We start from the raw sequence: 23696 nt of genomic DNA, 5'->3' as shown, positions 1-23696 counted from the left end.
CTAGGAAAAACATCTGTGCATTGTGGGAAGATCTGAATAGAAGTGAAACTCAGGCTTTGATTGTTTTAACATGCTACACCTGATTTAATACAAAAATAAAAACTTCAGATGATATCTATTGATCTGTGCATTCAAACCAGTGGAGCAACTGACACTGCCTGTTGAGGAATGCAAAGCAGCCCCTGGAATTCACTTTATGCCTATTAAATACACTGGTAGTTAAATGTGACCTCACAGAGCTTTCAAGCATTTTATAACAAGTACTAGGCAAAAAAGCAAAACAAAAAAAAAGAAAAAAAACACAAACCTCTAAACACCTCCAAGAACAGTTCTGAAGAAAGGAATCTCTTCTCATTAGCAACTGTCCCAATTATTCAGAAAAAGAAGTCATGATTCCTTTTGTATATTCCTATGATTTAGGAAGTACTGCATTCTTTAACACAGCTTCAAATGGGGTGATGGAAGAGAGTTCTGCCAATTGTTTTAGCATTGATTACAAATCAAGTGAACATACAGCGTTTAAATTACCCCAGTTTCTAAGACATTTGCTGTGCTTAATGGAGAATAATCTCTTACACGAGTGCAGAACATATGATCCAGTCTGTGAGTGCCTTGTTTCAAGTTTACTTTTAGACTAAAAAACAGAAAATCCCTCGAAGAAAAATGTTATCAAAACTTTGGAAAGGCAATGCATATGTCAAATTTTTAAATGGAGGAGCAACATTTCCTTAAAGAATGAGAAAGATGGTACATCGTTAATAAATATAGGATATACTCCACCTGTATCTAGAGAATGCCTGAGACAGGCTTGAAATCCCTGTACCCTTTAGGGTTTACCATAAATACAGCATATAGTAAGCACTGGTCAAAGCCAACGTAGCTAAGAAGCTAACTGGATACAGGCTATCTGCTTTGCTGCTGCACTCTTAATCTTCTTACTTAACAGTGCATCATGATATTCAATTAACCGAAGTGCTTTTAGCATGTTCAGAGCCTGATAAAAATAACTAAATACCCATAGTACAGAGAAGAGAAATGAAATATTGAAGCAGATTAATCATCTTACCAGGGTCAGGAGGTGAAATTGTACCTCAATAGGTATCAAATTATTAGGTTTGTTGTGGTCTGCTTATTATTTACAAAATCACATCTTATGAAGGGGTTTCAAACATTTATTTAATTAGTCACAGGCTAAACCAATATAACATTCATTAACTGTGGATGTCAATAGTTATTAACAGGTTCCCAAAGGCACTTTCCTTTTAAAGTCCGCTACATTCCTTTTGCATGCCTTTTAATTATAAATTAAAACCAGCATAAACACTGTAACAAAAAACAGAATTAAAACTTCTTGTTGCTTGGCATTTGTAAAAGACAAATGTGCATAATTTTGCAGAAATTCTTGAGATATGTATTTTCCTTTAATAAATGCTATATATTGTCGTTGTATTATGCTTTATGCACAGCTTCACTCTTTTTAATAAACAAGGAACAAAATTTCCTGTTCTAAAGAATTTTAATAATGAAGAATTTCTTTTTCATAATCAGAAAACTGTTGCTCTCAGATATAGTTTGTATGTGGCAACTGATTAAATTTTCCTGCGTTAGCCAGATTAATTCACTAAAATTTCACATACTAAAAGAAAAACTAACTTATTTTCTAAGATTTCTTCTGAGATTCTACTCCTATGAGCCGATATAAAAAGAGCATGGAGGCAGAATTTCACATCCAAAAGGTAAGAAGCCACCTATTGTCCAGACCTGCATAAATAAGTGAAAATATTTTATTAATTTATAATGGTCATACAAACACTAAGCTTAAACACAGACCGAAGCATTAGCAAGAATTGCATTGCTTTTAAAGTAAAGCAGAACACAGACCTTCATCAAAATGGAGGTTCCAAGCTCTTGCTGCATCTAACAACTATAAAAATCATGCATGTAGAGGGTTCCCAGTTACAAGGCTGAAGTCTGGCCAGCTATTATAAGGTCTGCCTCATAAGCGTCGATGTAGGAAAAAGGCTTGCAAACTAATGAATAAATATTGTTGGTTCATTCTTACAGTTACTACTACTATGGTAGAGTAAGGATTAGAAACTGTTCTTGCCAGACAATAGAAGCCCCAAGGAAGTGGCCGTTGGGCCACTTCAATATAATAGCTAAATATATAATTATGGCAATCTCTCAAAGGAGTAAGTGTCTACATTTCTTGATGACCAGCATAAGTCAATTATAAGATGTTAGCTCAAACTCAGAGCTTAAAGCGAAGGCATAGACTTGTAATAAATAAAGTGGAATTAAGGACAAGAAGAGACAATTACATTGTAAAGATTCTCGTTAACAGGGGTTAAATCGACATAGAACTGGAGGTATTTGAAATTGAGTTTTACCTATAATCTAAACCATGCTTGATTTTATAGATGTATATATAGGATAACCCAAAGCCTATGCAATCTCAAAATTATGTCCTAGTTACAAACCCTATAAAAAATTGTATTTTACTAATTTGTAGGACATTCACCTAAAACTTAATTTCATCAAAATTGTAGCTAAGACTCTGCATATATTAGTATTGTCTGTAAATATATTGGAAAATAAAAGATGAAATTATGTCCACATTTTAAAGTAAGGAGGGTGGAATATAAACCAGGTATGACCTGCTAGTGTCATTCTCTCAAAAAAACCTAAAAAAACACACCTTTAAAAGTTCAGGACTGCAAAGAAATTAAACCTCCTGAGATCTCATGTAATCTATGGGGTAGCTGGTGGTTGTTGGTCAATTAATCTTTCTTATTTCCTGGTTAAACTACAGGTATCTTTAAGACTTAAAACTTCATTTCTAAATATAAACTGAATGCTTAATATCCAACACATAAAAGATTAGACACTGATTTATTCTAACCAGAAAACATTCAGTTTTCTTTGAATATGTGCGTGAAAAGTTGAGTCTGTATATAGTGTAACCATCAAGACTAGAATAACTTAGTCTACAACATAAAACAAAAGTACTAACATTGAGAAAAAGCTGTTGCTGAAACAGACTGTGCAAGGAATTTCTTTAAAGCATTAATCAGAGCTAAACCTGATTAAGTGTCTAATTGGCTTGATTACTGATGGCAAGAAAACGTGCTATATACCTGTTGATGGTAAGAGTTCTAGAGGCTTCAGGAGAGTTGAATGAGCAAGATGTTTAAAAAACTAAAAGCAATATTTTCTAGAGCAAAATTATCACCTGAGGAAGCTGATTGCAGGAATGAAGGTGTTCCTCCACCACCCAAGGCATCTACAGACCAGGTATGGCTTTTATTGTTTAGTAGACTCCGTAATATTACCTTTTGTTTAGAAAGTATTTAAGTAAATGCCTAATGTTAGATTTTTCAAACATACTTACTGCACAGAGTATCAATCTTTATTTGGAAAAAAAAAAAATCAAATAAATGCCTTTATTCCCCTCCTCCCTCCTGTCTTTTCTTTAGTAAGAAAATATAGATTTCCTCCTTTTGCAAGTTGCTTTCCAAGCAGGGCTAACCTGAAATAGTACAAGCTTATGAGAGGTATTTATCAACATTGAAAACAGAATTAGAAATACTGGTATGGCTGCATTTGATGTGCTGGAGTATTCCTCTTAGTCTTGTTCACTGCTGGCAGAAAATGCCAGTATATCATTTCTGATTATTGGAATGGCATACAGGTATATATTAATCTGTTTCCCAATAACTGCTGGAAAGGCAAAGTAATTTAGTATCTTTTTAAAGAAGTATTTTATTTGGCTTGGTCTCACTACTACAACTCCTGTTTGAAAAAATACAGGAAGTCATATTACTCTACAGTCTATATTTTTTATTTAAACAGTTATTTACTGTAAACATTAACCTATTCTTTTCATTTTCATTAATGGAATATTTTCAAATGGGGCAGAAGGACGTCTATTCCTTCACTTGTTACATTTGAATTTTCCTCTTTTCCCAATAATGTTCTAGAGAGTGTTTTCGGTTTTTTCCAGCTTGACATAATGAAAACTTTACAAAGCAAAATGGCAACAATTTAAGGTTTTACCAAATAATTAGGAAAATGTAATGAGTTCTTTAGTATCAGCCTGAGCTATTAATCTGATTTCATGCTTAACGAAACAATTGAAACTCCACCATTATAAACTTAATTTTAACTAAGTAGTGTCTTTCTTCTGTGTAATACATTCACAACAGTCGAGCATATACAAAGACTGCCTTAACTTCTGCAAGCCTTGATTTACATGTACGAGAGTTCCATAAATTTTACAGTTTTAAGTAAAATGGATAGAAACATAAATGTTCTTAAGACACAAACATTTCCTAGAATTGATGTTTTCCTGAAGTTCATAGGTTTGTACAACCTCAAGAAGAGGTGCAGTTTAATCCAGCCCAAATACAACTCAAATTTGATTTGTCAAGTCAGCCTTGACAACAAGAAAGAGGCTCTGGCAACATGCAGCATCAGACCTCCAGGCTAAGTAACTGGTTTTGCACAGCAGATGTGAAGACATCAGGTTTTAATTTCAGTACCCAAGTCCTTTTGTGAACTGATCTGGAAAGTCTTGTCCAAGAACACACACAGAACACCCAAGAACAAAGCTCAGTGTGTGTCAGGTTGGTTAATGAAATTCCTAGGATAATGTTGCAGGCATCAAGCCATCCTTATCATTTTCAACAATGAGCATCTACAGTTTCTAATCCTGTTGATTTTTTTTAAGGGTGAAAATAAAAAAACAGATGAACCACAGAAAGCAGAGGCCAATGAGAAAGCAGAACCCATACCAAAGCAACAAGGTCAGTAATAAGCTATTTATGATTATTCAAAATTATCTGGACAAAATATATGTATATTATATAGGGGTGTAAATAGAAGTGTTATTCTTCCAAATGCTCTGCCAGGTGCTGATCTTGTTTTTATTTGTGGAAGAAATTAAGAACTCTGAATTCCCATTGACTCCAAACCAACGATTTGTTACAGAAATGCAAGCACTACCCACAATTATAAAAAGCAACAAGCTTTCAAGAACACAGTCCCTTTATGAGCTTGTCCACTTTAACCAGCTAGTCTAACAAAATCTACCTCCTTGTACTGTAAGTTGACTTTTTAGAAACCTTATTATTTTAAAATAAAGGTATTTAGAAGCTAAAGAAAGAAAGCTGCATATTTTTAATATATCATTTGGGTGTACTTCTCATATGTATTAAGAAACTACAAAGACAAGACAGACTTTAAATGATCTGACATTCAAATCTTTTGTTGAACTTTCAGAACGTTTTCCAAAAAAGCAAATAAACAAATAACTTTTAAAAATCGATGTTATTAAAAATTATTTGCCATCACCATTCAGAAGACATCCAGGACTAGGACACAGGAACATAGAGCTCAGGGCAGTAATACAACGTAATTATTTGCCTAAGCAGCTGGTTGCTGAAATGAGTGGCAGCTGGCCATGGCTATTCTGCCCCCTCTCCCCCTCCCAGTTACCAAGCCTATTTTGCTTATACCAGAGCCAGAATGACTGCTGCTGCAGCAGCTACCAAAATAAAGGCTCACAATGGGTGAAGCAACAACTACTGCTGGACCATGTCCCCTCTTCCCTCCCTCACAGCATCAGTGGTGCAGCCCTTTCCTTTGTCAGCCTCCGGTACTGGAGAAAAACACCAAGTCCAGTTTTCCTGTCACCTCATGTTTTTCCTCTGGGAGAACAACTCAGGTTCATTTCACTGGAGCAGCAAAGCAAAGGCTGAGGAACCTCCAGCTTTCTGTGATAGAGATGATTTAAGGAAAGAGGAGCAACTGGAAAAAGACTACAAGGAAACTTGCATAATCCTTACTTGTGTTTTGTGTAATTGTAACAAGTATAACAATTCCTTTCCTCATATAATGAAACTTTAAACAAAGTCCATTTAATGTAATTATCTTGTTATATAATGGCTGTAGCACTAAATCAAGGGAAAACAAAATCTGACATGAATTAACTGTAGCAATAAGCCAACAATGGTATAAGTCAAATCTGATGTTTTGTGGCTTTTTAGAAGCATTAAATCACAGATGTTATCCCACAACAGAATGAAGTATCATTATGGAATTTTTTTTTGTTTCCATCTAAAATTTGATCTAATTTTACAGATGAATGTAACCCATTAATATGTGTTTTGGGATTATAAACTACTTTTCCCCCCCTTCTAAAATATAAACTAAGTGGTGGCACAGAAGTGACTACCTCATCAGTTACTTTAGATAAATATCATAACACAGGTTCTGTGTTTGTTTTGGTTTTTTAAAATCCATAGTTTTCTAGAAGTTGCTTCAAGTCTCCTTTTCAAAAAGCCACAAGACTGTTTCTCCTTTTGCATGTGGGTATTAATGAGTTAGATAGAAAAAAACAATACAAACCAGAGAACTTACATAGACACTACACCTAGGAGAAGCCTGTGAATTCCAGCACCATGTACCATCTGAGCTGAATAAGGAACTCCATTATCTCTGGGCAGAAAAGTGAGGCTGGTCTCAAGCAGTTCACAGGAAGGTCTACATGAAGACTCCTGCAAAACTTGGCAAGGTTTGTATCAGACCTAAAATCACAACAGCTGCTAGAAGAAAATAAGAATATCTGTTGTAAGCAAAGGACAAGAGCCCAGAGAAAGCATTTTATGGTGCATGTACAACTTTGAAGAAAATTATTAAAAGCACCACCAGGGCTCAACCAATATTAGTTAAGGGAGATCAGTTAAATGAAGTTAAAACTAGTTAGAGAAAAGCCTCTCCAAGATCTCTCATTAGTTTCTCTGGTATAACCAGAATAAACTAGACCATTAAAGCCTCTGATCATAGTCCCATTTTGTAGCTCCATACTCCTGAAACACAAACCAACAGACTGAGTAGAGCTTATCTTCACCCCTTTCTTCTCACATGGCCAAAAACAGCCATCACTTTCTCCCTTTGTCCTAGCACTTCACAAGGCAGCAGGATGTTCCCAGCATGGATGAGAACCCAGCAGGGGGCATAATTGCAGCCCTTTTGGTTAAAACTTGGCCAATTATATCACTCAGCAACACCTGGTACTTTTGGCTTCTTTGTTGGCTACTCATTGCCTTATCTCCACCTCCTCAGTTGCCCTCTCTCTCACTAGCTTGCTTTGTGATTAATTCTCTGCATAATTAGTTCACTCTGTAATTAATTCTCTGTGCTTAGTCAGTTTGTTCCGTAATGGATTCATTTTTAAATTTATTCCCTGCGTTTCTTTATGTACTTAACAAAGTGTGATTCACCTAATTAGAGGTTCTCTATGATACTGAATCCAATTGCTATAGTTTCCTTGCATATTTATCACCTCCCATAACTGACTGACTATACAAATGCTTCACTTGTTTTACACACTGTTGTTCAATAGCTCTGTTGCTGGTTATGCTATTTAGAAGGCCACATCCAGTCTCTACCTGCTAGCTGGTGTCTGCATCATTCTCTGTATCTCAATTTCTTTTGTCATCCTAGCAGATCCTTCCAGTACAATTCTTTCCAACTCATCCCTTTTCTTTCCCTTTCTCGAAACACTCTCAGCACCACATTTAAGTACTGCTCTTCTGAAGTCTGTCCTCATCTCCTTCCCACTTTTCCCTCACTAGAAACTGGCCTGTTTCCAGTATTCTGGGTTTTGGTCTTCCCACTTCTACTAAATTAACAAGTGTCTCAAAGATTTTTTCCAGATTCACAGACTTATTTATGTAGCTTTTACTAAAGTCCATATTGACATCGCTTTGTTCTTGGTAGGGCCTGAGTGAGAAAGCTAGACTAAAACTATCATAGGTATTTATATACATGCTATAACTGCACCTCTGGATCATAAAGTAGACAGACTGTGGCATCTGGGAGATTACCATGTTAATTTTCAGTGATACTTATTACCTTCAGAGCCTAGATGCTCAGAAAGTACCCAGAGGATATATGAAAGGTTATATAACTGCTCATAAATGAAAGGCATATGCCATTCTATAGTGCATGAGATTTTGATGTTTCTGACAGAGTCAGAAAATTTATATAACAAGAAAGAAGCGCAGAGGGAAAAAAAAAAAACAACCAAGAATTTTAATCAGTATCCCTGAACATGTAACACTTCAAAGGAAGGGCTGCTCAAAAGGAACTTCGGTCCACTCCAGACTCTCTCCCAGTGAGTACACTTCTGTTTAGTACTTGAGAAGCTTTCACTTTTCCACCAAATGGTTGACTAAAAAATGAAAAGCAGCAGAAGCTGCTGATAGCTGCCAACTTTCATTTATTAGCCTAGCTGTTTTACCTCCACTCTTCCATAATAAGAGAGTTCAAACCCATATCACTCACATTCCAGTAGAGTTCCATAACTACCCAAAAAGTCTAGACTAGATAGATGTGGGAGGAAATTCTGTGGCCTTCCTAATCGCTGGGCCATTGTGCAGCAAAGAATGCAAAAACCTGTGAAGTCTGAGAAGAGAGAGAACAACATGGAGCCTGGAATTAACCTAGAAGTTAATTGAAATACTAATGTTGTAGGAGGAATGAAGAACTTTGATTTGATTATGTATTTATATTACAACAGTGTTGAATCTTTAAAAAAAAAGGAAAAAAAATTATTACTACAATGTGTATTTGACCCTTTCACAAATCAACAAGGCCCAGAGCCAAGATTTCCTCTTCTCAGAGGAAATCTTTGATCACTAGCTGCTAAATAAAAGTTGGTCAAAGATAGAATAAAACATCTGTATTTATTGAGGGTACTAAAATACTGTTGCTGTGAAACCCCAGCTAATTTCTGCTAATTAGGTACCAGCTAACTCTACATGGACTACAACTGAGTTATAAGCTCCTGAGAAGGGATATTCGAATTAAATGTGAAATTTCACAGCTAAAAACTGCCTTTGGTCTGTTGTGAATCTCAGTTTTAAGCTTCTTTACAAAACCTGTCCCCTAGCACCTCAAAATCCAGGGTTAAATAAGTGGTTGGTATTTCAAAAAATACAAATCAAGTACAGCATTTTGATATAATATGCTGCACTTCAATGAACCAAACCTGCCAATGCAAAGAGACTTTAAAATAATAATTTTATTCCTTGTCTTCTTTTCCTTTGTACTCTTCACCGGCACTCAGTCAACAGGCAGCTATTATTCCCATAAAATATATTTTTTAAAGATTACCAAGAACTCGAGTACGTTTAATCAGCTTGCTTCCCCGCCTGCTGATGTGAAGTCTTTTAATTCCTTTCAGATCTTCATTTTTCATATGACTGACAGGGCTAAATGCTAGGAAAACAAACCCAGCTTCTTCATAAAATCTGTCTTTACATGGAAAATAAACTTTTATAATAGTTTTGTTAGCCACTGAAGTTGAGGGCTGAATTAAGCTGGACCTATTTACTGATTGTTTAACTTCAACCCCACTGATTTCTGAACTGTTTTCCCCTGCACAGAGCATTTGTTAAAAAAATTTTGTTTATTTTTCTTGACATCTTCATGACCCTATAGCCATCTTTCAAATATTTATGGACATAGCTCAAGAACACCTCTGGGAAGGAAGGACAAGCAGGTAAATTATTAACTGTTAGAAGTATCCAGAAAGTTTGTGGGCCAGTTCTCTCATTCCCATTCTACTGCTTCAAATGCAAAGTCAGTCTTTACTCCTGTTATTTACGAGAACCTGTGCTCTATTTGGCAGGCAATAACATTTAGGAGCCTATTTGAGACTTCTAAGCTATTTTGAAACTTTTAATAATTTGCAAAAAAGAAGAAATTACAAAAAAATTCCTGAATTTAAGTGCTTATAATTATGTTTCATAAGGATATATGTCACTGAGATAGCTAAAAAGCAGAGTACTCAAATATTACACACTCTGCCTCCTACTAGCAGGCTCCACCCATGTCTTTATGCAGTGTTTCCCATTTCAAACAATGCTGTCTAACCTCAAGTATTTCCATGCACTGTTAAAATTGCCAGTGTTGTTGTATATTAACTGCAATAGTTTTATCATATGAGCACAAACACCAAGCTACACAAGGTTTTCAAACAACCATTACATATACATATTCAACAGAACGAAGACCAAGTACTCCTCTGTCTTTGACTTTATATCTCCCATGGCTAGTTATCTCCTGTGTTTCTTCTAAGTTTTGAGAAGCTGAACAAGAGAGTTCAGGCCAATCAGGTTTTCAGGACTTTCTTCTTTACTGAAGGAATACAAAAGAACAACATTAAATGTTCTTTAAATAATGATTTCCTGCATTAATCTTGGTAATAAACTTCAGAACAGAGTGTTAAGGTTTACAACTGTATTACATACATAACAAGTGGATTAACCATATTTAGTATGACACCATCATTGTGAGATAATACAGTACATTTTAAGCATAAGTTTATTGTAAAATGCCTACATTTTTGTAAAAGTCACTAAAAAGTCAGCAGCAGAAGAAAATGTTTTACCATACATTTAATTAATATAAAACATACATGATACTAGGGCGTTGTGACGGAAATACTGCTTCCACCGAAGAAAAATATACAAGTGAGTCAATGTTTTGTAAATAGTACTGTAAAACAATATATTGTTGATTCAAAATGAAGTGAGACTATGTCCAGTAATGATCAAGTTGTGTTAAAATGTACTTTTGTACAATCAAAACAAGAAGCTGAGGGGAACACTGTGCTTTTTATGAGGACCATGAGTAACTGCTAACCATTAAAAGTTCAATCTTCACATATGCCCAACCAGTCCAGAAAGGAAGGGGAAGCATAGGTAAGATATGGTCAGACTTGCTAATGCAAGGCAATGCAGCTGGCTGGGAATTCTTCCCTTTCTGAAGTATGGCAAAGAAAAAGTACTTTTTCTGTTCTGCACTTAGGAATACATTTAATTGCTACTATTATAGCTGCTGACGTTTATTAATATCTTTCTCTCTAAAAACTAATATTTTATTTGACTTTTTGCTTCTCTTCATATTTTGGAATAAGTATAATATATTTGTGATGCTAAAGGCCAGTTATTATGGCTATGGAATATGTACCTGGACGTAACTGATCCAAGAAATAGAACTTTTAAAGCCAGACTGGTGACTGAAAGATTTATGTTTTATTACTTTTTGGAAGAAAGTCTTCAGACTGGCTGGCTGCTCCAGAGGCATACCGAGCTGATGCTGAATAACCAGAAAGGCTGGTGGTCTCCACAGCACAAAGTGCTTTCTTTCCTGTCCCTAAGCCCCCCGCTGCTGCTTGCTCAGGCAGACTCTTCCCTTGCTCTGAACAGCAGGCTAGCAGCTCAGCACCTCAGTCTCCACATTGACCTTTGGAGGGAGTAAGAGGAAGGAGCTGTACTGGACAGGCTGGAGAAGTCTTAATTGCCTTTTGCAAATCTAGGGTTTTGAAGAACACCAGTAACAGCAGGAATACGACTGGGAAGTAGAATAAATAATGAATTAGTATAAAATGGCTGACTGTATCTGCCTTTCTGTTTGCTAAGTACTTACTATGCTAGGTAATAACATTTTAGGCTGTACTGGTGGAAGTATCATGATAACATTCATAACCACAAGATAACACTTATCTTGGTGGATCCATGAGGTTTGAGTCCTTTGATGACAATGCCTATTACCAAAAGAGAAGTCAGCAACACCTCTGTGGGGCTAGGCCTATGAAAGAGATTTTTTTGATCCACCAATACTTACGTACGCTTACGATTAAAGGCTTTAGAAGAATCAAAATGATTACTGCAAGAATGACAACTCTGCAGTGCTGTGTCCTGACATTGACAAATCTGCCTATACTAACAGCTGCCTCTGTGGAAAAAGGTCCTTAGGACTAATGCCTACAATTTTAGGACAGTGTGTATGGTGCTAAATTTTAGAAACATTACAATGGAGTTGGTTTAAGCTAAAAACAACTTTGCCAGCTCTTCCAGTGTTATGTTTAGCCTTACAATATTCTGGTTTTTGTGACGGCTGAACTCCTGGTTTCATGTGATTATTACATAGTTTTAATAAAAACCCCAACATTCAGCCTTTTGTGTTGCAGAGGAAAAAATCCCTAAATTATCAATCAAAAAGTCTTAAAACCCATAGATAAGTTTCTCTTTTTCTCTACTGCAAAAATGGGAAATACTGTGCTACAGGCTATTCTGCAAGCGTGTGTGCATGTGTCAGTAGGAAATCAAATTAATTTTGAAAGACTGTCAAAGGTCTCTGTCCAAAATTGCAGAATGAAAACTGAAGATAAAAACTGCTTTATAAAAACATGAACAAGGGAGCTAAGCAGCCTCAGAATAATTAATGTATACTCCTCCAACGTGCAGAGATCTTCTGGCTACTCTAACCTAATCCTGCATTACTGTTCCAATGTCATTTTACTAGAAGTTTGAAAACAGGGGACAAGAATAAACAGTGACGGTTTAATAATACTAACTTCAAGGTGGGACTATTGTCAACCTGACTAAGTTAACACAGGTAAAAGACTCATGTCCCAACAATAGCCTTTTTTAATTACTTTTTTGCCTGACTTATGTCTCCCCTGGAACAACAAAGACCTGTGGAAAATGAGAAAAATCTGAAAGACCGAGAGAGGGAAACAAATCAGTCTTATAACCTGCACCTTGTTCCTTGCTCCTTGCTATCCTAGGCGGATCACTGATATGATGAGGTTTCAGTGGGCCTCTCAATTGAACCAGCTACCTTTTTGAGGGATCCCATTAAGCAGTGTTTTGCCCAGAAAGTTATACTGCCTCAACTGGCACTTTTCCCTTCCATCTTAAATCAGAACCAGCAACACTTATCCCAACTCAATTTTAAATTATGTTATCCTTATGAGGAGGCCAGATGATCTAGAATATGTAGACACCAGTGGGCTGCATTCCTCAACTCCCACTACTAATACATTGGCAGCTTTACTTGCCTATATTCCAATATAATGGGAATGGAAATCATTTAGAAAAACCCAAATCCCTTATTTTGTCAAGTGAGCACGGATCTATCTGTTTTGAAAATTGTTTTAGATGTTGGTGCCTTGGCATAATTCTGCCTCCTTTTTTCACTCATGGTATTTTTACCATGACCAAAGTTACATAAAGCCAATAGAAGATTTCCTTGTTGTCCTGTAAGACTTGCCATTTACCTCATGGATCATTATTTGTTCTAGAAACCAGTTGCTATACTCCAAATGTTCCCTAAAATGACTACCATATTGCTCTTAAAGACATTCCTTTGGGGCTGGTCTCATAAGTCAGAGGGGTATGAACTAGACTTAAGCAGTGAAGAGCGACTAGGATTTTTTAAACATGGCTACGCAGACAGCCCTCACAATTTCACACACAAAGAAACAACTACAACTTGATGCACAGCTGGCAGTGATGCTAGCCCACGATATCCTAATGCAAATAAGCATTTATGCTTATTTTTGCATTGTATTAGGTTCAAATTGTTGCAATAAGCAAATAATTGTGGTTATTAGCATTTTTGTGCTGGTCCTGGAGATTTATGAACTCTAAAAACTTATGGAATTTTGGAATATTAATGGAATTACAATGTTTTCCATCAGTCTGTATCCAGCCAGTGTTCAATGGTGTGGGTTCAGACCTCAGACTGAATACCTTGAGAGTAGCAGTCTGAGAAGCCATTCTCCTTCTGCAATGGGATGCTTATGTGCAAGCACCATAATTTTTTACTTGGTGGTCGTCCCTTCCCAGACACATGTTTTCATTCCAGAGATGGATTGTCTTATTCAGGAGCCTGTTATTCTAAATAGTGTGTCTACACTGGCATTTTATTCCAGATGAAGAATTCCCTTTTGAACAAAATCTGCCAGTTGTGCCCTACTATGCTCTGTTTTTCACCAAAAAAAACCCCAACCTCTAGGAATGCATGACGGAATTCCTTTAGAATAAAACTAAACCAGAAGAAGCACTCTGTGAGTCAGCCTACTTTACTTGAGCTGTTGATGGTCATTCTTTTCAGAGGATCACGATAGACCTGGTTTGAAATACAGCTGCCTCAGACAGATATAGCTTGGATGCCAGGCCTTCAGCATCATTTCATTGTTCTGATTGTTCCTATCAGGTTGTATTCTCTGCCAGTATAGATGTAACTAGGGGAGATTGCTATAAGAAAGAAAATTCCTAAAGTGAGACAATTACAGGAATGTTGAGACTAGCCTTGCTGTCACTCTTGAGTACATAGCTTTTCGGCTGGTGGAGTCAGGACAGGGAGAACTGAAAAACTGCAAACCATGAATTCAGAAGGGAGCAGAAACCACAGCAAATGCTGACATTTTTGGCTCTTGCATCTTGTTCTCTACATCATGTCATTCTGACCACAAAACCACAGGAGGATTGTGTGCCAAGGAAAGCACAGAGTCAGTGGCATCATTTGTGGAGATCCCCTGAGGAAAGGGTTAAATAGAATTTTAGCAGATTAAGGTTCAGTAGAAAAACCCACAAATTAGCCAGTTATAAATAGGTCCAAAAGCCCTTTATTTTCTGTAGCTGCAGCTCCTCTGTTGGATGTCTGAAATTCCTGGGAGAAATAAATTTTATTTCACTATGAGAATGTACTCACTGTGCTAGAAGCCTGAACCCATTTTAAAATTCCGCTTTCCTAAAAAAAAAAGTCTTCTTGACTGGAGCTCCTAGAAAAGCATTTTGAAAGCCTGTAATCAAATGGTAAGAAACTCTTTCATCATTGCTTGAACCTTCCTGGGTACAGGAACAGCAACAGTCCTCTTTGGAGTCCCCACTTCCCTGACTGTGCTATTCTATACCTTGAAAATTCCCTGGTGGATCCTTCAGGTAGGATGAAACAATCCCTAGTGTTTTATTTCCCACAGACTTTTCTTCAAGATAGTGCTGCAGTACTAACTGCTGCAAAAAGGAAACAACAATCTGCATTTCCATTAAGTGGGCAAGATACTGTTATCAATTTAAGCCATAAATCCAATCAAATGACAGAGTTTTAAATCTAATTCCTCACAGAAGTCTTCCCAGCTTACAGGTGACAAGTAATACAAATCCTGCAGACTATGTCTTCATACTCAGTAGTGCTACATTTCTCCAAGGGACTATTTGAACATTAACCACTAAACTTGCTGAGTCAAAACCCAGTTGACCAGCACATTGGGAGCATGGATTTCTTTGCCTTCTCTTCAGTTCCTTGTCTGACTCTAGCTTGAGCATTTCTGGCATCCACAGATACCTCTGTCTACGTCTTGTCTTGGATCCTGTTTAAGAAACGAATTCCTGTGAGAGTAGCAGGGCTCACACAGGGCATTCTCGCTTCTTAACCTAAGTAATAACCAAAAATACTAGAAATGCCCCACTGGACTGTAGTCAATTGTCCATCCAGTAAAAGTCTGAAACTCAGCTCAAAAAACGTTTTGTTTATCAAGTATTATAAACAAACTGACCCGCTGTCCTTCACTAAGTATTGTTTCAATGGCGTTTCAAGCAACCACCCTCCAGCTGAGCAGCTTAGCAGTTTACTGTTGTAACTGCTTTTACCCCTCTGAAGTGAAAACTCTCTAAATATAGAGATCAACTATTAGAAAACTAATCTTACACTAGCTATTCAAAATATTCAAAGTTTTACTTTCTTTGAGCTGTCTTGAATTTAAAATATAGCACACACAACAGGCTCCTGATTTATTTGTTATGATGTTTTCCTGCCAAGCTTTTTCCTCTTTAATCATATTACTTAAAGTATTTATGAAGGTTGAGTTTATTCCTCCTTTATGCAAACTGTCAGACTGATGAGGGCTTTCAAATTATTTTTCAGTACAAAAATTTAAAATAAAGATATAGGACTAATTGTAAAAATTAATCACGTAAGGCCACTTAAATGGCAAGAGACTATACCATTTGCAGAGTTCAAAGCTCTACAAACTTCCCACTTAAACTCCTTTAAAAAAGTTACTTGTAACAAAAACAAAGAAATAGACTAGCCAAATTTCTACACACACACATCCTTAATGATATATTTCAATCATAATTTACTCGGCAACAAACAGGACTGTCATGGCAGCTGAAGCAACAAGAGGTTTAATGCAACTGAAACACTGAAGTATAAATAATGTCATTAGCATTTGCTATGCATAAGCAAATAAGCTATTCTTCATTTTCTTCCTGTATTTCACAAGGCATTTTAAATAAGCACACACTAAAATTCTATCATATGGCATGAGTTCCTGTCACTTACAAATATAGAAAAGCTCTGTATTGACCATTGTTGAGCTGGCTACAGGTGCATCTAGTTTAAAAACCACAAATAAGTTACATATTCTAAGAGGTACACTCATCATAAACGTGCTCTGTACAGGTGGCGCTGAAACAGACTTATGCAGGAAATTATTCAAGGTCAGGTCCCAGAATCAGTGTTGTGTACGGCTTGTCCACTGAAGGAATAGCAGCAGCCAAGCTGTGATTCCTCCAAAAGTATTATCGTAAATACTTTAAAAATTAATATTAAAAAATTAATATTAAAAAATTAAAATGTGTTTTCTAGATACAGTACCTGCAAAAGCACCTGAGCCCTCAAAAACTGAAAAATCGGCTGAACCACCTAAGACAGTTCAACAGGAGCAGCATCAGCTCAGTGACGGGAAAGAAGATGCTAAGTGAGTAAATTCAGTTAAAAATTTTGAGCCTTTTTTCCAGACATCCTGACTTAACATTTCTGTGTGCCACACTTCAGTTCTTTAAAAGTCCATCCTGTCCTGTAAGGGTCTGAAGAGCTTTATTTCAGTTCTAAGACAACTATATATATATGAGGTATTCATTTAGTACGTACTTTTGGTATTTTGTTGTGTACATCATCCTAAATTGCAGGAATCAGGAAAAGGTTTGTTCAGCTACACATATACTAATTCTAACAGTGTTGCCGCTCGCTTATTATTACTCAGCCTTAGTAAAGGAGTAAGTCCCAGGATGCTGCCCTGAATAGCTGGCATGTTTGTCACATCATTCTGACTTAAAATCTTTTTGCCCTGCACATTTTTTTTCTGAGTTACAACATTAAATCAGCATTAGTCTCTGCAACCAGAGGATTAGGGCTGTCTCTTCCTGAGACAAATAAATTAAACAGTAATGTTCCTTCAGGGGAAAATCTAGCGTCATTCAACCTTTGGAAACAGCTTAGGTGACTGTTTTGCTAAAATAGAAATAAATATGAAGTCTAGAAAACAATAATCTTGAAACAGTCTACATTCATTGCACAAGCATAGATTCATAGAGTCATAGAATATAGAATCATGAAATTGTTTGGGTTGGAAGTGACCTTTAAAGGTCATTCAGTCCAACCCCCCTGCAGTGAGCAGGGACATCTTCAACTAGATCAGGTTGCTCAGAGCCCCGTCCAACCTGACATGGAATGTTTCCAGGGATAGGGCATCTACCAATTCTCTGGGCAACATGCTCCAATGTTTCACCACCCTCATTGTAAAATTTTTTTTTCCTTGTACCTAGTCTAAATCTACCCTCCTTTAGTTTAAAACCATTACCCGTTGTCCTATCACAACAGACCTTGCTAAAAATTCTGTCTTCATCTTTCTTATAAGCCCCCTTTAAGTACTGAAAGGCTCCAATAAGGCCTGCCCATAGCCTTCTCTTCTCCAGGCTGAACAACCCCAACTCTTTCAGCCTGTTCTTGCAGGAGAAGTGTTCCATCCCCCTGATTATTTCTGTGACCCTTCTCTGAACCCAATCTCACAAGACCATGTCTTCCCTGTACTGAGGACTCACTGGACACAGCACTCCAGGTGGGGGTCTCACCAGAGTGGAGTAGAGGAGCAGAATCACCTCCCTTGACCTGCTGGCCACACTTCTTTTTATGAGGCCCAGGATACAGTTGGCTTGGACATTGCCAGTTCATGTCCAGTTTTTCATCCACCAAGTCCTTCTTCACAGGGCTACTCTCAATCCCTTCATCCCCCAGCCTGTGTTGGTACCAGGGGTTGCCTAGCCCCAGGAGCAGGACCTTGCACTTGCCCTTGTTGAACCTCATGAGGTTCACATGGGCCCTATTCTCAAGCTTGTCCTGGCGCCTCTGGATGGCAACCTATCCCTCAGGGGTGTCACTTGTACCACTCAGCTTGGTGTCACCTGTAAACTTGCTGAGCATACGCTTGATCCCACTATGTCATTGATAAAGATATTAAACAGCTTCATAGAACAGACAAGGTTGGAAGGCTGCTCCAGAAGGAATGAGGTCCAAACTCCTACAAAGACGAGGACTGATTTAGAGGTTAGGCCCAACTCCCAAGTTAGATCTAGTTGCCCAGAACTTTGTTCAGTGTAATTGCAAATGGCTATCTCCAAGAATGGAGTTTCCACTTTCTCTGGGCAATCTGGTCCACCGTTGACCATCCTTATCATGAAAATTATTACCTTGCATATAATTAAATTTTTCTTTCTCTAACTTGCTTCTGTTGCATCTCATCCTTTTCCTGTGCACCTCCAAGAATAGTCTGGATCCATATAACTACTCATTATGTAGTGGAACACTGCAATTACTTCTCAACTTTTCACCTCCAGTCTGAACAAACCCAGTTTTCTCAAAGTCTTCTCATACATCCTGTGCTCTAGTCCCCAGTTATCTTAATAACTACCTGGTAGTGTTGCACCATGTGGTCAGAGCTTTTCATGTACAGGGGAGACTACTGCTGGATACAGATTCAACCTCATAAATGTCACACAGAAGGAAATAACCACTCCCCCTCAATCAGCTGGCTATGCTTTTTCTAAAGCATAGCATGTAGTTAGCTTTCATTGCTGCAAGAACACACTGTGGATTCTTATTCAATTTGCTGGACCCCCAGATCCTTTTATGCAAAGGTATTTTCTAGTCAGTCAGCTCCAAGGCTTTACTCTCGCATGGGGTTATTCCATTCCCGGTATGGAAACTTGTGTTTGCCTTTGCGAAGCTTCATGACATTCCTGCCAGTCTGTCCCCCCAGCCTGTTGAGGTCCCTTTGAGTAGAAAATAATGGATACACTCAGTCCAGAACAGGGTGAAAACTCCTCTTGTTTGCCTTTGTCTTCTATTATTTTGATTATCCTGATGACACAAAGCAAAAGTCTTTCTATGATATAGAGTTATTTAATTTATAGAGAAGATTATTTATTTCCTCTCCTTCACCAAGACAGACTTTGTAGTGCAGTCACAGGAATAATCAAGCAAATACTAATGCATATGCCTTGATAAAATAATTCACGCAATTAAAAATAGCTCTAGCTAGAACGGCTCAAAATGTTATAAATAACTTGGTAATTTGAACGTGAATGAGTAGGTCAACAAAGAAAACCTAGATAAAGCATCTCTAGTTTTGTTGTTGTAGGATATGTTACTAGATGCTTATAGTTCCACCGGTAAATCCCATAACCATGGTTAACATAATTACAATATGCTTACAAAACAAAGGGGTCTGTTGCTTATTAGTAGAAGACAAAATCTGTCTGTTCAAGGTAAATTAAAAATGTTTATGTTAAACATTCTTAGAGCTGTTCTGACTCACTGTCATGAGTGCATCCAGATATATGTTGTCAGTCTAATTTGAGCAACAGCTTCTAAAAATACAGTAAATCTTTGGCAAATTCTACTGTCAAAATAGTTACCTGCTAAATTCTGCAGCAGAGCTTGGATGGCACTGGTGTCATTGCATTGGTATGAAACTAAACTAAACAGATCTGTTATACGACTCTCAGAGCTGGAGGGAGAATAATTTTTAAAATGTGCCTTTGAGAGAATTTAATTCATTGCCCCTGATGATTCATGGGAGTCTATTCCGACACCATTCTTGTTCAAGGTCACTAACTTATTGAGTCTGTGTGTTCAAATTTACTCACTAGAATATTTTTAACGAAAACATGAGAAAAGCTACACAAATGTGTATGGATATGGAGAATTTGAGTCAAATAGATACATGTAGTCTACAAAAATAGTGGTAAATGAATGTAGTGGGTTCGCCCTGGCTGGATGCCAGGTGCCCACCAAAGCCACTCTGTCGTTCTCCCTCCTCAGCTGGACAGGGGAGAGAAAATATAAGGAAAGGCTTGTGGGTCAAGATAAGGACAGGGACAGATCATTCACCAGTTACTGTCATGTGCAAAACAGACTCAACTTGGGGAGACTAATTTAATTTATTGCCAATCAAATGAGAGTAGGATAATGAGAAATAAAACCAAATCTTTAAAAAAGCCTTCCCCCCACCCCTCCCTTCTTCCCAGGCTTAACTTTAATCCCCATTTTCTCTACTGCCTCCCCCGCAGCAGCACAGGGGAATGGGGAATCAGGATTGTGGTCAGTTCATCACACATCTCTGCTGCTTCTTACTCCTCAGGGGGAGGACTCCTCACACTCTGACCGTGCTCCAGCATGGGGTCCCTCCCACGAGAGACAGCCCTCCACAAAATTCTCCATCATGGGTCCTTCCCACAGGCTACAGTTCTTCACAAACTACTTCAGCATGGGTCCCTTCCACAGGGTGCCATCCTTCAGGAACAGACTGCTCCAGCATGGGTCTCCTGCAGGGTCACAAGTCCTGCAGAAAGCCTACTCCAGCCTGGGCTTATCTCTCCATGGGTCCACAGGTCCTGCCAGGAGCCTGCTCCAGTGCAGGCTTCCCACAGGGACACAGCCTCCTTAAGGCATCCACCTGTTCCAGTGTGGGGTCCTCCATGGGCTGCAGGTGGATATCTGCTCTACCGTGGTCCTCCTGGGGGACAGCCTGCCTCACCATGGTCTTTACCACAGGATACAGGGGAATCTCTGCTCCGGAACGTGGAGCACCTCCTCCCCCTCCTTCTTCACTGACCTTGGTGTCTGCAGGGTTGTTCCTTTCACATATTCTCACTCCTCCCTCTGTCTGCAGTTGCACAGTTTTGGGTTTTTTTCCCCACTTTCTTAAATATGTTATCACAGAGGCAAAACCACTGTCACTGATAGGGTTGGGCTTGGCCAGTGGTGGGTCCGCCTTGCAGCCAGCTGGCATTGGCTCTATTGGACATGGGGGAAGCTTCTAGGAGCTTCTCACGGAAGCCACCCCTGTAGCCCCACCACTACCAAAACTTTGACATGCAAACCCAATACAATGAAACATGCTCAAATCGTTCCCTAGCACTGAGGCCAACTACAATAATGCAAAATGCCTCCTGAAAAAGTGTCAGTTGTGAAATACCTTTGCTCAGTGCTAATTTCTGGGTATTCCCATACCTGGGAATTATTTGGAAAAGTGATAGTTTGACTAGTCAAAACCACAATCAAGGACTGTTCGCACAACTCAACAGGGTAGTCAGCTGAGAGTCCCATTGTCTAGGAGTGTCCTGGTTTCAGCTGGGGTAGAGTTAATTTTCTTCCTAGACCTTTCCCTGTCGCTGTTTAATCTACATTTGGTTAATGTCCAGATGGAGATTACTGACAAGAGGTATCCTTTGGGGGTCTGTATTAGGAGCATTTATTTGGGAGATATTTGATATCTAGCTGCTCCCTGAGGGAAGGGGAGATGGAAGCTGAGGGTAACCCCAGTGCAAGAAGTGTCCTGACCAACAAAGTGCAGTCCCACAGGGTCTGAACACAGCAAGCAGAGCAAAATCCTAGTGACAGGGTCCATAAAAAAGGCAAAGTGACAAACCAGGTTTAGGGTCTATCCAGGGAGTCCAATCAGGAGCAAAAAAGACAGGGTCAGAGCCAGGACTGGACACAAGGTTACAACATGGCTCCAAAGTGCATCCAGGAGACAGAACCAGAGACAGAACTGGAGGTAGACACACCTAGGTGTAGCTCAGGCAATGACTAAGGCCTGAGCTTAAGTGGACACCCAAGGCACATGGGCAGAGGGTGTGGGTGGAAGTCAGCCACAGCCCTGCTCAGGGCCTGTTAGTATAGGTACTAATATGTATGTATACCTATTTATATATGTATAAATGTATATATGCTATGTAAAACCAATATGTAGGTATGTAGTATACATAGTACTCAGGGTCCTGGTGCTATGTTTTCACTTAGACAGTTTTCCTATACTAATCATCCTCCAAGAGTCTAAGTTTAATAAAAAGTCACTTGATCTGCACAGTAAGAAATCATCAGTATGCCCCCAACTGTGAGTAAGATACATAATAAGGTAAGAAGGTTGGTGGTATATATCTGTTCACAACCCACATACGTCCAGAGCACCTTAACTTTCATGGGAATTACGTTAATAGAAAAGTTTTCACTTTATCATCTCTTACTGTGACTTTTAATTTTTTTAATGCATCTGTGCAGGCTCAGACACATAGGGTAAGGAATAAGGAAGAAGGCAGTTATCCTGTTTGAAATAGCACACTTTTCATTTAGATCAGACCTGTGTCTCTCCATGCAGAATTTCAGGGAGAGGTAATGAGTTTCCACATATAGACGTCAAAATTTAAAATCATATTTCTATTGCTTTATGAACAATTATACTAATGGAATTAACTTATCTGAAATCAGTTAGACTATTTATATGTATGACAGTTTGCAAGATTGTGCACCAGCTGTGTCCTTCTTCCAGTTCAGCTGCATTAGAGTAGCTTTTTACTCATGGTGCAGCACAGCCTGTATTATCTATTAATAGGAAAACAGGTTTTTTAATTTCATCTGTAAGAACAAAAGTGGGGTTTTTTCTCTTGCTAAGTGAATGACAGATTTGACAAAGACTGCATTTACTCCTGAAAATTCCCATAGAAACTCTTTGTCCACAAGAAAAAAAAATATATTTCTGGCTTTCCCTCTCATCTCTTCCTCATTTTTAAAATACTGCAGTACATGGCGATTGACATTAATAAACAGTAGAGAGACACAGCAGTGGTCTCAGCCGCCTAAACGCTACATCTGAAAAAGGAGACACACGCGCATGGCTGATGTACCAAGGCACCGAATTACAGCCGAGTGACTGAAACTTTTAATGTCTGTTTCCTAATGGATTAGATAGATAGGACTGCACATAAGTCTGCCCTGTCTGCCAATATATTGTTTCTCTCCTCCATCTTCAATGATAATGTAACAGAACGATAGGTAATTTCCATGAATAGCTATTTGCTGAGCAATAATAATCTCTGGGAGGGAGGGCTAAGACTATGCTGTCTCTTCGCAGCAAGAAATGAGGGAACAGAACAACACTCAGGACCTAATTTGCACTCTAATAGAAGACAGTGGAGTCTTATTAACAAGTAACTAGCACAAAACATCATTGCAGCCTTTATAATATATCGAGATTGCTTTCTGTTGGGGAAGGTTCCTAAAAGCATGTATGGGCATACACAATCCTGCACTTTTTTGAAATGCAGTGCAAGAATTACATGTGAGATGCTGTGTAGCACTTAAGCAAATATGGCACATCATCAGGGAGCTGCAAGGACCAGCCCCTGCCTGAGGGACAGGGAGCTGGCAAGATGGTGGACAGAACAGGGGCCTCCCCAGCAGGGGCCCAGGCCCAGCCCCGAGCAAGGCCAGCAGGGCAGGCCCAGGGGTAGCAGCCAAGGCCAGCCCAGAGCCCAGATCACCAGGCAGGTCTGTGGTGACAGGGCAGGTCCAGGGCCAGGCCAGGAGGGCAGTCAGGCAGTCAGTGCCCGGTGAGGGGAACAGGGGCCAGACACGTCCCCGGGACAGCCCGGCAGGGCTGGGCTGAGGCCAGGCGGGATGTCACTCTGTGGGTGTGGGTCAGGATCAGTGCA

The 23696-nt window shown here is 38.7% G+C and overlaps 1 protein-coding gene across 1 annotated transcript in view; it reads left to right on the top strand.

Moving 5' to 3' along the window:
- The first annotated feature begins 3168 nt into the window (after window positions 1-3168).
- The window catches only part of CNGB3 (cyclic nucleotide gated channel subunit beta 3), a 68222-nt gene continuing 47694 nt past the window's right edge, over window positions 3169-23696 (top strand). Inside the window, exons 1-3 of the mRNA XM_075085346.1 lie at window positions 3169-3294; window positions 4730-4805; window positions 16513-16624. Coding sequence (XP_074941447.1) covers window positions 3178-3294; window positions 4730-4805; window positions 16513-16624 — 305 coding nt within the window. The 5' untranslated portion in view covers window positions 3169-3177. The remainder of the gene's footprint in view (window positions 3295-4729; window positions 4806-16512; window positions 16625-23696) is intronic.

Source organism: Phalacrocorax aristotelis, chromosome 2, assembly GCF_949628215.1.
Source record: "Phalacrocorax aristotelis chromosome 2, bGulAri2.1, whole genome shotgun sequence".
Taxonomy (NCBI): domain Eukaryota; kingdom Metazoa; phylum Chordata; class Aves; order Suliformes; family Phalacrocoracidae; genus Phalacrocorax; species Phalacrocorax aristotelis.
The sequence above is the reverse complement of the archived record's forward strand: the minus strand, read 5'-3'. Positions and strand labels throughout refer to the sequence as shown.